This window comes from Lissotriton helveticus, chromosome 5_1 (assembly GCF_964261635.1).
Source record: "Lissotriton helveticus chromosome 5_1, aLisHel1.1, whole genome shotgun sequence".
NCBI lineage: Eukaryota > Metazoa > Chordata > Amphibia > Caudata > Salamandridae > Lissotriton > Lissotriton helveticus.
The window spans coordinates 925966822-925981831 of NC_136065.1; the positions used below are offsets into that span (position 1 = coordinate 925966822).

At 41.4% G+C, this 15010-nt stretch overlaps 1 protein-coding gene across 3 annotated transcripts in view; it reads left to right on the forward strand.

The window, feature by feature from the left end:
* LOC144754997 (protein FRA10AC1) overlaps nt 1-15010 on the forward strand; it is a 312415-nt gene that overhangs the window by 55321 nt on the left and 242084 nt on the right. For all 3 annotated transcript variants that reach the window (XM_078643391.1, XM_078643392.1, XM_078643393.1), the window contains exons 2-3: nt 1922-2001; nt 4076-4146. In XM_078643391.1, the coding sequence (XP_078499517.1) occupies nt 1999-2001; nt 4076-4146 (74 nt within the window). In that variant the 5' untranslated portion in view covers nt 1922-1998. The remainder of the gene's footprint in view (nt 1-1921; nt 2002-4075; nt 4147-15010) is intronic.

A 15010-nucleotide genomic window follows, 5' to 3' on the forward strand; every position in this document is an offset into this window, starting at 1 on the left:
GTGCAGGCGCTGATGCTGGTGCATGCCGCAATATAGCTGTTTTTCAACAGCGACAGTCGCTGCTGCGCTTGGTAATTACTGTGACACAGCAAAGGGTGCTGGGAAGATGGGTAGTAGGAGGGCTGGTTTCTCCTGGGGCAGTGGGCAGTAACTGCTCCTGGACAGTGAGGGTCTTCTAGGCTCCAGTTGTGACAACTGGAGTCTAACGTCTGGTATCCTGGGGCAATCTTACTATTTGACCCAAACTCAACACCAGTTACATCAAAGAGCAGAGTCCCAGCCCCCCTCCTACCCAGGCCCCTTAGTGCTCCCAGACTGTCCCCCTCTGCTCCAGGACTCTGCCTCTGACCTAGTAGGAACAGCTCAGCAGCAGTTTTCAGCAGCTCTTGATGCTAAAGGTAGTGATAAAGAAGAGTCCAAGGTTTACTCAAATAAGTGGTGTGGGTTAGAAACTGTAATTCTCATCAAACCAATTCTGAATTTAAATTAATTTACAAAAGTACACAATGAAAACCAGTTCTCGTTATCCTTTCCTGAAACAGGGACTGCTGAAAGATGGTCTCTCTGTGTCAATGTGAAGCCCCTCTCTATATAGGGTTTATCCGAGAGTTTACAATGTAAAACTCTTATTATGTTTGTCAGAGTTCAAAGTATAAAATCCCTTTCTATTGTATTTCTTAGAAGTTCGCCATGTAAAACCCGATCGTAGTACATGTCTGAGTTCAGAATGTAAAAGCCCTTTCCTAATATATTTGTCCCAGGGATGCCCCATGTATATCCCCTTCACTGCGCCTCTTCCTACTGTCTGTAGTCTGTCCAAGTTGTTGAAGCTGTTTCTCGTAGGTACAGAAACGGATGAGCTGGAACTGGGAAATGTGGTTGGTCCTTGGTGTAAGGGGGACCGGCTACTAGACTTTTGCTGGACTGGTCTTATTGAGTTTTGGAATTCGTAATTAAACATGAGGGCCCTCTACTTACTTCCATGCCTAGTGATGTTGTGACACCTTTTCTCACACTTTGCAAGGGCGTGACCACAGTGAAGCTCCGGGAGATTCTTGGGGAGATCAAGGTCGGCCTGCTTTTTCGAGCTGAAGTTTGGATTTGGAAGCTTTCTAGGCAGTTAAACACCACCTTAGTATTTTGTGGCCCTCAAGTATGTTAGTGGGCAACTAATTGCTTAAGTTGACTATTCATATCAGGCAGACAATGCTTTCACCTTACAGCGGCCCAAGTGAGCAAAATCACCATGGTTTTTCGCTCTTATTATGATGACAAAATAAGTGCCAATGAGTTAGGTAATTAAAACACTAATTACTTAGAAGAGATGCGATCACCTGCCTAGTCGTACGTTTTATCTGGTTCTGGAGTGGACCTCGTAATACAGAATGCTTCTCCTTGCACCTGGTGGAAATGTACATAGGAAGAGTCCAGACTCGGGAAATCACATACAATAATGTGCTCAGTCGGTCAGGGTTGTGCATTTTATTCCCCATTTCTGGCCAAGGTAATTTCTGATGACCGGTAACTGGGATGGAGATAACACTGGAATGAATAACTCCAGACCCATATCTATCTGCCAACTTACTGGCCATCTTGTAATGGAGGTCCGAGAATCCTAAGTTGCTCATCTTAATTTTATTGTGTGCTGTAACTGCAATCAGATGAGTGTTATATTCTTCTCACATCAGTGTTTTAAAGGGGAACCATGTCTCAATATATTGTGCTTCATTTTGTGTGTCTTTTCAAATCCCTTCTCTTCAACATGTTGTAGGTAGCAGAGTATGACTAGAGTAAGATTATTTAAATGTACTTTAACGTGTCCTTCTGTACTCTGGGTGGTGGACCCATGATAAAGGTAGAGGTGTCTGTTGAAAAATGTATTACAGTGAATTCATAAATCTATGTAATTTGTTCTTTCTAGGGTTCCTCCTAAAACATACATTGGAACCTGTCTGACAGGCTAAGGCGCCACACATCAAGGAATCAGAATTGTGTGCCATGGTAAGTCTTTCCTCTGCTTGCTGTCTCCCAGGCTTGGCGCCAACTTTCCATGTGATGTGGTTTTTGGAAAGATATAACTTAATGTGGACAAGTAGAAATCACACTGTGTGCTCAGTCTTACTGTTTATAGTTTGGGGTTCTTTCTACTTCCAGCATTAATATGTGTCTAAGCAGAAGCATCGGTTGAAATCTTTTTCATTAGATATCCCCCTTGTTAAAGGAGGTGGGTAGAGATTAGGAACAATCAGTTTAAAATGATCTGCCTCTGTGCTATAGTTGGTTTTGAATGGGTGCAGTCTTTATACAATACATTGAAAATAAAGTTGGAAGAGAAGGTACTGTTTAGGGCATGTTAATGCATCAAGGAAAGCCCCATCTTGTATATGGGAGGACTTCTTAGTGCTGCATATAACATTCATCATATTGCAAGTCAAGAGGTTTACCTTATGGTACATTTTCATTAGCATTTCCCTAAATACTCACCTGCTAACTGGTTGCTTTTTTCTACATTACCTACATCTGTGTTTTTACTTTTCCTTCTTGCCACTGTTTATGTTTTCCATGTACCAATCAATTACACCTTGTGTACTTCTTTTACACCCTTTATATATGTGTGCCCCGTGCCTTTCTACCAAATAGATAAACCTCTTGGCTGTTTCTCCATTTTCCAATCCCTTTCCTCTATTGTCTTCTTTAGATTCCAATCCTGACATTTTACCAAGTCCACATGAACGTGTTGGTCTCTTTTGGACTCCCCCCCCCCCTTCTATGCTGCAAGTATGGCATCTGTTTCTGCCTTTGCTCTTTTCATCTTTGTACTTTGTCCCATGCTCACCTTTACTTGTCTTACTTATTCACTAAATTTCTTGTTTCTGTTAGATTTGTATGAAGTTTTTATTATATGGCATATTCTTCTATCGTTTCCAATTCCTAACCCTACCAAGTTTGTTGGATTTCTTGCATTTTCTACACTTATGGACTTGCACAGTTTTCCTTGCGAGTATTAGTTGACTACAGTAACTCACTAGCATTTTGTATGGGATCTCATACTTTTATTTTATAAGCCTTACCTAGTCGTAATGACACATTTATCAGACAAAAAGCTCAACTTATGTATTACTTCAGAAGCTTCCTGTATTTTCTGTCTTTGTGAGAAATATGCGCAGTTAATAGTAAAATGCCTGTCAAAATTGGCACACTGCCAGTCCCATCTTGAGATGAGCCAAATCAAACAGCAGGCACTGTTGTCAATGCCATGTCTTACACTCACCGCAATGTTTAATTGTCCCCTTTCAATGCCTGTATAATTCACAAGAATAATGGTTCCCTCAGGGGGCATAAACAGTCTTCACTTCCTAGTAATAATAATAGTAGGCGATTAGGTTGGAAACAAAAACAACATTCTTAACTATCCAATTGTTTAATAAGTACCCATTTATTTGGATGCCCTGGGCAAGATTCGGGTATGCACATTTCCACATACACAATGACAATATTTTACAGACCCGTTTTGAGAAAATAACACTAGGTGCTCCTTGTGAACTGTGCAGTGTTTAGTGAATGTTGCAAGATAGTGAGCAATAGTGCACAGTGTTTAACGAACTAAACATAAAGTTGACTTAAAATGCCTGCGTTTTTTTCACAGGGAGCCCAGGTCCCAATGGGGTTCGCTTGTAGCACATATTCATGTACATAGACGGTTCGACCCCTAAGCATCAAATTTTAACGGAATTTTCAGCAGGACCCAATAGGAACGCATGGTGTCTAAATCTGAGGTGAAATCTGAACACTCGTGGTTTGACTCTAGTTTAGCACCATTAGTGAGCAAATTAAGTGTAAAAGAGAGTTCTAAGAAAATTGCAACTGAAGTAGGGGTAGGCGATAGTAGATGCCAAATCATATGCTCCGAATTATTTATAAGATTCATATTACAGTTGACTAAACACTTTCTATCAGAAACTAGACATATTTAGCTATACTATTGAAAGGTATGGAAAGTACAACATACACTTGAAATGCTGTGCAGAAAATGAACATTTCCACCATACAAAAAGCCTTATTGTTCTCTTTTTAGGCTTATGATCTTGGAGGTTATGACTCAGATTTTAGTGATGAAGAAGGAAAATCTGGCGACAAGAAGAAAAGGTAATACATGTGGCATTTCGTGCTGTTAGGCTAGCACAACTTTTATGAATTACATCTTTTAATGATTACGACAATATTCTTGGAGCTTTGTTCTTTAAATGCCACTGGTCACCCACAATGTACCCATACTTCATCATTCAGCCACACTGTAATGGGAGCCATTAAACATAGAGACTGTTGAATTTTTTATTGAATTCCTTGGCATTTATTTCTTCAATTCAGCCAGCCAGTCAAATAGTGTATTTTTGGCAGTAAGCAATACAACTTAAAATGCTCAAACTAGAAAACTATCATGCGTCAAATTCAAAGTTATATTTGCATTTTTTTTCTTTAAATACATTTTTTATTATTTTCACTGATACACACCTGAGCGTCAAGAAAAATGTCTTCATCATTTCATCATCAATAAGCACCATTATCTATATCCCCATTGCCCTAGGTGAGTCCCTCCTTTCCCCCCAAATCAAGGCACATACAGTTACAACTCTTTTTCATACATTTCGAAATTACCAGTTGAATCCCCTACATTTCCTTCTCCCCCCACATCGACTCCTGCAGCAATCCTCCAGCTCAGCACCACCCCCACTTCTACATTCTCTTACTCCATTTGCGTACCTGTTGCACTCTCTACCCCAGTCTGTACTCCTGCCTCTAGTTCCACTGCTTTTTCCTCAACCCCTAGAAAATCTCCAGAAACCCCGGCCAGCCTTCCAGATCCTCCCTCACTTTATCATCTGTCCTAGCCATCCAGATGTGTGCTTTCTCAGCTAGGGCCCATTCAACTGTGTCCCAGCTCCATTAGGGCACCAACGTGAATCTCTGACCCAGCCATTCTATTGCTACGCGTCACTTGGCAACTACCAGCGCAAACTGTAAAAACTTCACACTATCACCCCTCCCCCCATCTTTCAAGGCTTCTTGATTATACTCAGGAGGCATCCTTCGGGGGTCTCATCAACCACAATGCCAGTCACTCTGTCCACTCGTCGGGTAAGTGCACAAGCCTCCTCCCATTCTTTCTCAGACGTGTAGTCTTGCACATCATCCCACTTGCCCTGCCTAGCAGGAAAACTTCATTTAACACGATCCCCTATGAGTGCCCCACAAAACAACGGTACCGAGCGCCGCGCATTACCTATCGACAGTAACAGCTGCAATGTTTACGACCGGTGGGGGTCCTCAGGAAACCCCATTCATCTCTCCCCGACCTTACCGGCAACTTTAGCCTACTGGAAGAAATGGGCAGGCCCAACCGAGAACTCTGCAAACATTCTCAAAGGTAACGAACCGCTCATCTGGGTATTGATCACCTAGCATTTCGCAACCCCCTGTGCTCCAGCGAGCCACCGACATCGCCTCGGTGATGCGTTTAAAAGGCGCAATGGCCAAATGCTCAGCTCTCTCGCCAACTGAGGTTGTTTGAATCTCCTGCTAAGCACCTTCTCCCATATCCCCACATCCTGACTCACAAGATAGGGGCAGGGCTTTAAGTTGGCCAGGTCCTGCCGGTGCTCAGCATCGGCAGTTCTAAAAAGCAGGGGTTGAGACGGGTCCCTATCGGGCTCTCCATTTTTACCCTCACCCTCGGGGTGAAAAAATAATAATTCTGCAGTTGTACCACCCTTCACTACCTATGATGTAACTTCAAAGAAACTTGTTATAGTTCTTTCACAGTCTCATTATTTCAGAACTGATGTATTTTCAATATTATATACAACAAAGCCATAGTTATTGCTTATTTATCTAATGCAAACAACAATCATTGACAAAGCCAATAGTCCTGGCTTGTTGTAGGTGAAATGTTACTTGTTGTATTACATATCCGAATGCAATGACAAAAGCAGCAAAATACCAGTGGGGTGACACACTCTGCTAAGCACAGATTTCTAGCTTAAGTGTTTTTAAGCCTTACCCTTAATTGCATGGGCCATGCCCACTTGAGAGACCCCCCAGTTTTTTCATCCCATTTAAAGCCCTGGGTAGGGGTGATGTCCGGGTATCCTAGCTCTTCTCATGAGTAATTCCAACATAGGCGTGGTCCGGCAAATGGCCCTTAGCAGCCTCTTCTATTCTCCCAGTCATCCTCCACCTGATCCATTGTGCAGAATCCTTTAACCTAGTCACATAATAATACAGCTCAAGATCAGGCAAACACATGCCCCCCTCTTCTAGATCTAACTTAAGTGTCGCCAAAGCAACTCTGCTCCATTTCTCCCGCCCAAACCAGGGAGGCCATCATACTATCTAGCATTTTAAATCGTGTGAATCGAATTCTGCACAATGGACAGACATCTGGGAAGGAAAACAATTTTTGCTACAGCTATCTGAACCGCCACTGAGATCCAAAATGTAACAGATTTCATCAGCCCATCCAGCATCTTCCGCAGGCAGACACTGAAACTTGGACAGTTGGAGTAAGCAACTGCTCACTTTTATTATGAGAAGTGTGCAAAAAAAATTGAAACTAAGATGTGTGGAGGCACATTCCATGCAGAGCTAACTAGATTCTGTATTCCTGCTTTGGAATGCCAAGTATGAAAGTTAGGCCAGAGCACATTGAAAGCGAGAAGGCCTGAACAATAGGTACAGCTTAGGTATACAAATTGGCTGTGAGTCAGTCAACATGGCATTTGTTAATGCAATTTTAAATCATTAGAAAACATAAAAATGAGTTCACAGTGTCTTGTGTTTTTTCTGTGATTCCACTACATTGGGAGATGTGTGGTTTCTTGTTTGTACCTGTGTGTGTGTGTGCACACCTTTCTCTGCAAGAGGTGTGATGTGAGTAAAGTGCTCTGGATGTCACTGTGGAATGTGGTATGGTTTTGACCACTTCAAAGATGGCTGGGTTTGTACATGATGCTCCTCCCTTTAAGACCTTGCTGTGCATAGTTAACACTTTTTAGGTCTCACCTGAGCCAGCGCATGCGCTGCTCTGGCGAGACATTTAGTAGCTGGGTTTTAAAAGTGCTACCCACAGGCTTTTGGCGGCCACCAGCTTGCTGTACGGGCACAAGCGCATGCGACGTGCACAGCTGCCATCTGGCCTTCTGTAATGGCGCATTAAGCCTTACAGCGCGCACGTGAATCCCCTCCCTTCTCCCACTCCCTCCTCGTCACCTTCATTTTTCTTTCACTTTCGCAACGCGCGGCCGTGTCACTTTCACAGCCGCGCGGCCATTGCTTGTTTTCTTTATTTTAGTCAAATTACATATTTTTATGTTTGCTCTTTGTTGAAGAGTCAAATGGTGCTTTATTTCTTCATTGCGCGGCGTTCCACGCTTTATCTTTAGTATTACATATGGCGGCCGCACGTCTGTTTTGGTAGGCACAGCTCGTCACTCATCTTTTAGTTCCTTTTCATTGCGGCCGGGTGATTACTTCCCCATATTAGTTTTGTATTATTTACTCTGCTTCCGGTCCTTCGGTGCTTTACTCGGCTTCTGAGGAGATCATCAAGTGGTCCAAGTGCATGCCACTAAGGCCCACCAAGCACGGTCCTCTTGCACCAAAAGTTTAGTGCTTGAGTCCTCCTTCCTGCGTGAATTATCAACATGCAAAACCTGCCTTCCCGCTCCACCTCTCTGCAACTCGTCACCAGTGTTTAAATGATGGATAATTACTGGTGCTGTCAGGTAAGACTTTTATCGGGTTCCAACTAAAGAAGCAGGGTGACGTTGCATATCTCAAATGCCCCTCTAGTGTTTCTCTCCAAATGCCCACCTTCCAATCTCCCATTGGACTGCACCACCCAACTTTGCTGGCGCAGGTGCTCGTCACATTTTCTTCCAGTCCTGTGCAGTTGCTCCTTCACACACACATCCCCAATGAAAAACAATGTCCGCATCTTTCTAGAATACTACAGCCGAAGATGGTTTATTGTCTACTACTTTGCTATACTATCGTTCAAGAAAGGGGAAAATAATCAACAAACTCTGCTGTTACATTACCACAAGCATTTCAAAGGGGCAATCCGTCTGCTGTAAACAAAACAATAAAAAAAAATACCTTAGTCGGCTTCAAACATTACTGATGAATGTAGCATATATGCAAATATTTCATGTTAAGTTCTCTTTTTGTTTCTTTGTTGGTGCTTTACTGTCTTTTCTCATTAAACGTCTTTATTCAAAACTTCAACCACCTTTTAGATTTATGGTATCCTATATCTTCTAAATCATGTTCTGCCACTTCTTTTTCCTAAATTATCGCTGGCAAAAACGCAATGTAGATTTTGCTAAATAAACTAACTTAGCTATGAATTTTGCCTGAATTGTATAGTGTATGATGTGCAACCGTGCTAAAAGTATGATTTTCAGATCAGACTCCTTTTTAATGTGCACGTAAACAGACTTAGACAAGCATTGGCATAGACAGTAGGTCTCACCTTTGGGACCGTATAAGTGTTTAGCCAAGCAACAGTTGTTGTTGCACTAAGGATATTGTGCTGCATACTTAAATACTTATAAGTTCCCAAAAGCGAGACCTATTGGCTATGCCAATGCTTGTTATCTCTGGCTTCTGGGCCACTTTTTCCACACAATGTAGATCCTCAGAAAATTAAACTGCTGACAGGATTTGAATACAAATTATCAGCTATATTAGCAAATGGGATGGAATAAATAAAATAAGAATCTGTTATTAAAACTCTACACCAGTACACTGACGATGAGAAGCCATAACATTACATCCAAGAAGCGAAGCAAATACCTTAGTATGAAAGCAGGAGCATGTGCTCGAGCGTCTCGTTCAATGTTGTAGATCTACATGCTCCTTGTCAACAGTGAGGCCTTTGTGGTTGCTGTCCTGCCAGAAGTAAGAGATAACGACTACTCACCCTGTCTGCAGTTTTGGCTTTGTGATGTTTTGCCACTGCATCTGAGGGTGTAGCACAAGCCTTAATTCAAATTGTCAAGAGGTCTGGTTGTTCATCTGTAATCTGTATATTTTTCGCAATTGCAACACAGGTATTTGTGACCATTACTGTGCAATCTCTTATTGATGTTCTGAAATTGGTTTATATTAAGGATAAGCATTGGACCTGCACATGCTTATCTTTTTTGCAGTGGTGTATTGGCCTAGTGGGCCCAATGCAATATGTCTGGGCAAACTGAAAATGGTTAAAGTCCTTGACCACAGTAAAGTTGGGCTGTGAGACTGGAGGAGTGAGTGTGGAGTATACTATGGAAATTCTAGCGTCCTCCTACATTTAACTCTAAAATCCAGTTTGAAGCAAGTACAGTACCCACAGCAAACCCAGAGTCAGACGTCTGGTAGGACAAAAGCAGGGGTCTTCACCAACCAAATGAGGGATCCACAAGAACTGTCTTATCATTCTGTTCTCGCCCTTTCAAGCGCATACCAAGTGTTACATATGGCTCAACAGACCTTTGAAGCAGAATTTGACGCTGTACTGTCAAAAGGAGGCCCACAGCCCCCACCCTGCATATTCTGTTGAGCTCCAAGGAGTCATCTTTGCTCATTCAGGTCAGCCTATTGTTTGCTCCTAGGAGGCATTTCCTACCTCATTCACACCTATTCAAGGCTGAGCACAGACTGGAAAATCCTGGAGAGCCAATGCAAATTAGCCCTCCAGAACTTAAGGCAGGGAAAAGGTGACTTTTTAAAAGTTACTTTTACATAATATTTATTAAAAGCCTGATTTCACTCTTGAATTGGATTTTTAATAGCTATTCAAAATAGTTGTTGATTATTTTTCTAAAATTCTCAGGTTTACTAGTGGTTTTTAAAAGTAATTTAGGGACTTGGGTTAATATAGGTAGACGGAAATCTCAACCTGAGGACTGATACCTCTCAAAGTCTCTTATTATTCGTTTACATTTTCTCTGCATTTCATAGCAATTTATGAAACAAAAAGTAGCACAAAATGTCTTATGATTTTTTTAAAGGCCCTGTTGTGCAGTTTTACGTGACTATGGCGTTCATCCTCCATTGGGCTTTGTTAAATACTTTAAATAAGGGTTATGGTGCCATTTTCTCCTCCAATACCCAACTCCACAATGTTGTTCCATATGTGAGTTGTACTGATTGCTCCCTGCTGTGAAAGCAATAAAAGGAAACATTGGTGCATGAACATTTAAGCACTGAAACGCAGAGGTAAAACACCATGACACACAGTGAGGACAGCAAATGACTGATGTGCATCGTGTAGTGTGCAGTACCAAAATGTAAACAGACTAATAGATGAAGGCCGCTAACCAAAAGCCCCTTTTGTACGTTTATGTGAAAGCCCGAGCCTGGAGAGACAGCTAACGGAATCTCTGGTCCAGACCTGAAATAGGAGTCCGAGCGGGCAAAAAAAACATGGCAGCCCGCTCAGCAGCCATCTTTGCCAAAAGCTTATTACATTGCATCAGCGGATTAACTTTTGCAAAGAGATCTGTCTGACAGGCAAGACAGGAACACCAATCTTAACAAATGTAATTATTTGGCTTATATAAAATCAGTGATCTGCTTATGTAATATGCTTTATGTTTCTCGGGGTGGAGCCACTGTAATATGTTTACAACTTTTTAGTGGAACCATCCTTTTGAACGTTATTCCAGGTACACTAAATCAAATAATGTTTACTGTCTAGCGCCCTGAACCTTTAAAATGATTTACTATTTTTCTAATTTATTTCACGTTCATAAATGAAATCTAAACAAAAGGGTACTATTTTTTCCTCTGTAATGCTCATGGGCTGTTTTTAAACCGCCCTGGCGAATGCCAATATTTGTCTGATTCTCTGATAAACTGGAAACAGCTGGGTTTTATTAACGTTCAGAGATTTGTTTTAATTAGCTGGTTTTATATATATTTGCTGTAGTTCATTTATTGAGAAGGCGTCAATGTAAATCTGGTTTCAAAGACTCATTAATGTTGCAAGCACAAAATGGACTAGAAGTTTCTGTGGAAACCATTGTGTTTCAAAACATTTACGTAGTATTTTCAAATCTTTTTGTTTTCTTTTCCAACATTTTATTAACACATTCAAGAAAGGAACATGTCAGTGTTGTTCTTCTCCCTAGATGTTGGTCCGAAGCAAACTATACAAACTGATGGGTTTATATTATCAGTGGAAGCGTCCCTGGGCAGTCACCTTCCTATCCATGTAGGAAAACACAGATCACTATACAAATAACCTGTGTGGAAGTCCTATACTTTCTCGCTCTATTACTCAGATACACTGAGTTTTAATGAGGATAGAAAACTAGGATTGGGAGAAATCACAAGAACCACCCATGTTGGCCCGGTCCAACCAGAAAACCTCTTTCCTATTTTAGTATTTGTGTTTCAAAACATTTACGTAGTATTTTCAAATCTTTTTGTTTTCTTTTCCAACATTTTATTAACACATTCAAGAAAGGAACATGTCAGTGTTGTTCTTCTCCCTAGATGTTGGTCCGAAGCAAACTATACAAACTGATGGGTTTATATTATCAGTGGAAGCGTCCCTGGGCAGTCACCTTCCTATCCATGTAGGAAAACACAGATCACTATACAAATAACCTGTGTGGAAGTCCTATACTTTCTCGCTCTATTACTCAGATACACTGAGTTTTAATGAGGATAGAAAACTAGGATTGGGAGAAATCACAAGAACCACCCATGTTGGCCCGGTCCAACCAGAAAACCTCTTTCCTATTTTAGTAATTCTGCCAATTTCCCATATAGCAGTGAGGAGTTCCACTAGCTTAGACCCCAGTGTTTTAACAGTGCGGTGTGGTTTTTTAAGACTGTTTAACATTAATGAGTTACTTGGCAAACTACTTTCTAAATCAGTGCATCCCAGTTTGGCGATCAGTGTAATATTATGATACTACATAGATTTGGACACTTTTAGTGTAGACTTGGGTTTTCTTAAAAAGAAAATAATGAATCAAAGAAAATGAGCTTTGACTCTGCCTTCTTTTACCATTGTTGAGTTTGATAGTCATTTAAAGGTTGGGATGGCCTTTGGAATACCACAGATGGAGTGTAGGAATGGTTCATCCGCCTTTAACCATTGGCTTTCTTGGCAGTGGGAGTTTTTTTCCCATTTGTTAACAGGACACTCACCAGGTTATTCCTGTGTCAGTTAAGATGAGTGAAGGCATTTTGCCGGTGCTTTTGACAGTAAACTTTGGTCGGCAACATTGTGTTTTTGCCCGTGGAACTATTTTTTGTCATTGTTATGTAAAGCTTGCATTTGCTACTTTTATGTCTAACCAGTTGTCCTTGGAAGAACTTTGTTCATTTGTTTAGGCCATGTTTCGTTGGTAACGTATTGGTAGGTTTGATTATGTTTTCTGCAGTCTGGTTCCTGCTGTAGCCACACTCCTTCTAACTACTTCTCAACTACCTCACTACTCCATCTGCCACCATTGACATCAACACTTTTAATATCATTATGACTGCCATCACCATCACTGCTATCACCATTACCAACAACAGTGCCACCAGCATTATCTTTAACACCACCACAGTTACTACTTTCCATCACCACCATTTCCAGTCACCATTATCCCCACCAGCACCAATACCAACATCATTACTACGACAATCACCATAACTAGCATCACCACTACAACTCCTATAACCACAATTGTCAACATCACCAGTACTATCACTATTATCAGCACCGCTCCTAGCATCTTCCTCGCCACTGTACCCGCCATCACCACCAGAGTACAGAAACCATCGCAATCCCCACTATTACTACCATCATCACTAACCCCACCATCCGTGTTACTACTGTTATCCTCGTGCCCATCATCACAATATTCTAGTCTGTTTGTGTGTAATAGCATTACGTGCTTTGTGTTGTGTATGCAAGAGAAAGGGTGATATGGACAGGTATGTAAGAGGCATACTGTGTGTGTGTAAATGCAAATGAAGTGAGGGTAGAGGCTATTGAGACTGCACCTGACAAAAGAAAAGTGTCTTCAGGAATCATATAGTGCAACGAACCAAGGAGCACTCCCCTCTATGCCCCTTAACTAGGAACAAGTCCTATCACAATATTAGACACAAAAAGGTTCAGAACTATATAGAAAATTATAGCAATTCGACATCCGTTATTCATGAAGCAGTAAGCACACAAAGGATGTCCAAATCACTGGTGTGAATTTCTTGAAATAATTTTCTCTTTATTATAAATAATTTTCTGGATAGTGCTGAACCTTTTTGTGTCTAATACTGTGTGTGTGTGCTATTAGCAATAAACAAACATTGGCAAAGCCAATAGGTCGCAACTGTGCCATCCATTGACTTTGCGAATGCGTGTTTTCCCCCAAATGGTTGCAGTGCACGTGCACACAAGTGCAGCTGCATCATTGATATTTTTTTGAAGGAAAAAAAAAGTCATTCCAAGGCCTGCGCAGCACACTTAAATTATTTGACCTGCAGTCGTAGAATAGCTGGGGAAAGGGTAACTTTCACCAAAATAGTCCAGTAGGCTAGTTTACTATTCTAAGTCTAGTCCTGGAGTTCTGTGGGGTAAGTTAAAAACCCCTCAAGCATTTTAAGGAAGGGTTGAAAAGTTGTAATTTTGCTTCGCTGGGAAGTGCTGTCCTGAAGGCAGCGCTAAAGGCAAAAAGAAAAAGGAATATCATGTTAGCAGAAATCCGTGTCTACAGTAACCATCGCAAACGTTTTTTTTGTTGTTGTAAGAAAGGTATTCCAAGGTGGCGGCCATACAAGCATTGATGTGTAGGTGCAATCTTGGAAGGACTTTTCAGAGGTTTTGGGGTATCACATTGCCGGTTTTGTGATGTTGTGTTGTGCGCTCTAAGTGGCTAAGGGTATTACCAGACATGGGTCCCTTGCTCACTGCGCCACTGGATTCAAGCTAGCCGGACTGATGATGGGTGATGCCCTGAAATCGGTCCCAGGATGCTTGTTTCTCGTCCAGGGAGAACCTGGCTTGGCAATTCAGGCTCGACTGTTCCCATAAGGAGCAGGGTCAAAACTGATTTTCATATGGCTGTTTCCAAATCGGGGTGACATGGAGAGCAAAATATCAATGGACAGATCAGTGTCTGGGGGTGAGTGTTTCAGAAAGTGGCACAGAATCTGTTAGTGCAGCCAACAAGCAAGAACAGCTAGTCGAAACCAATGAGAAGAGGCAAATCGGTGAGGCATTCCTAGAAATGTTTCACTTGCTTAAAGTAGTATGGACATGGAAGAAGGGAGAAGTATAAGGAATGGGAGCCTTGAAATTTGTGGGCACTCAGATTGTCGGGATAAAGTAACAGAAGGAGCTGATGAATCCTCCAGTGGAGGAAGAGCATTCGAATTCCCCACCCAGGATAAAATCAGGAAAAGTCCCAGGGTGAAAATGTAAACTTTGCACTGAAAACCTGTTAAATGTGATGTCAATCAATGGTTCCAATTCATCCAAAAAGGTAAGGACACTTAAAAAATCTAGAAGCCAAGTTCCAAAGACCTAGGCGTAAGACCAAAAGAGCAGAAGAAACAGAGTAAAATGTGTGAAATGTGAAAAGATATATAAAGCATTGAAATCTACTCTGGGGAGTCTGTTCACTGGTATAAACTAAGAAAAGAACACTGAGAATGTCCCCTCCCCCTTGTGCCCATAGGTTCATTCCAGGATGAACTATTGGGGCTCAGGAATGCTATGAAAATGTTTAATCAAAGAAGAAACTTTGTTCTTGAACTTGCAGAGACCAAACAGAATTGATGAGAACATTTTTTAAATTGAAAGGTTATGGATCCAACAGGATTTTAAGCAGGATATAATTGTAAAATGAAGAGCGGAAGGTTTAAACTTTGGAAGTCAAAATGCCATGTGATAATCAAGAACATCATAACCTGAAGATGGGAGTACGAGTCCAAGACAGACAAAAATAGTCATGACAGGGAA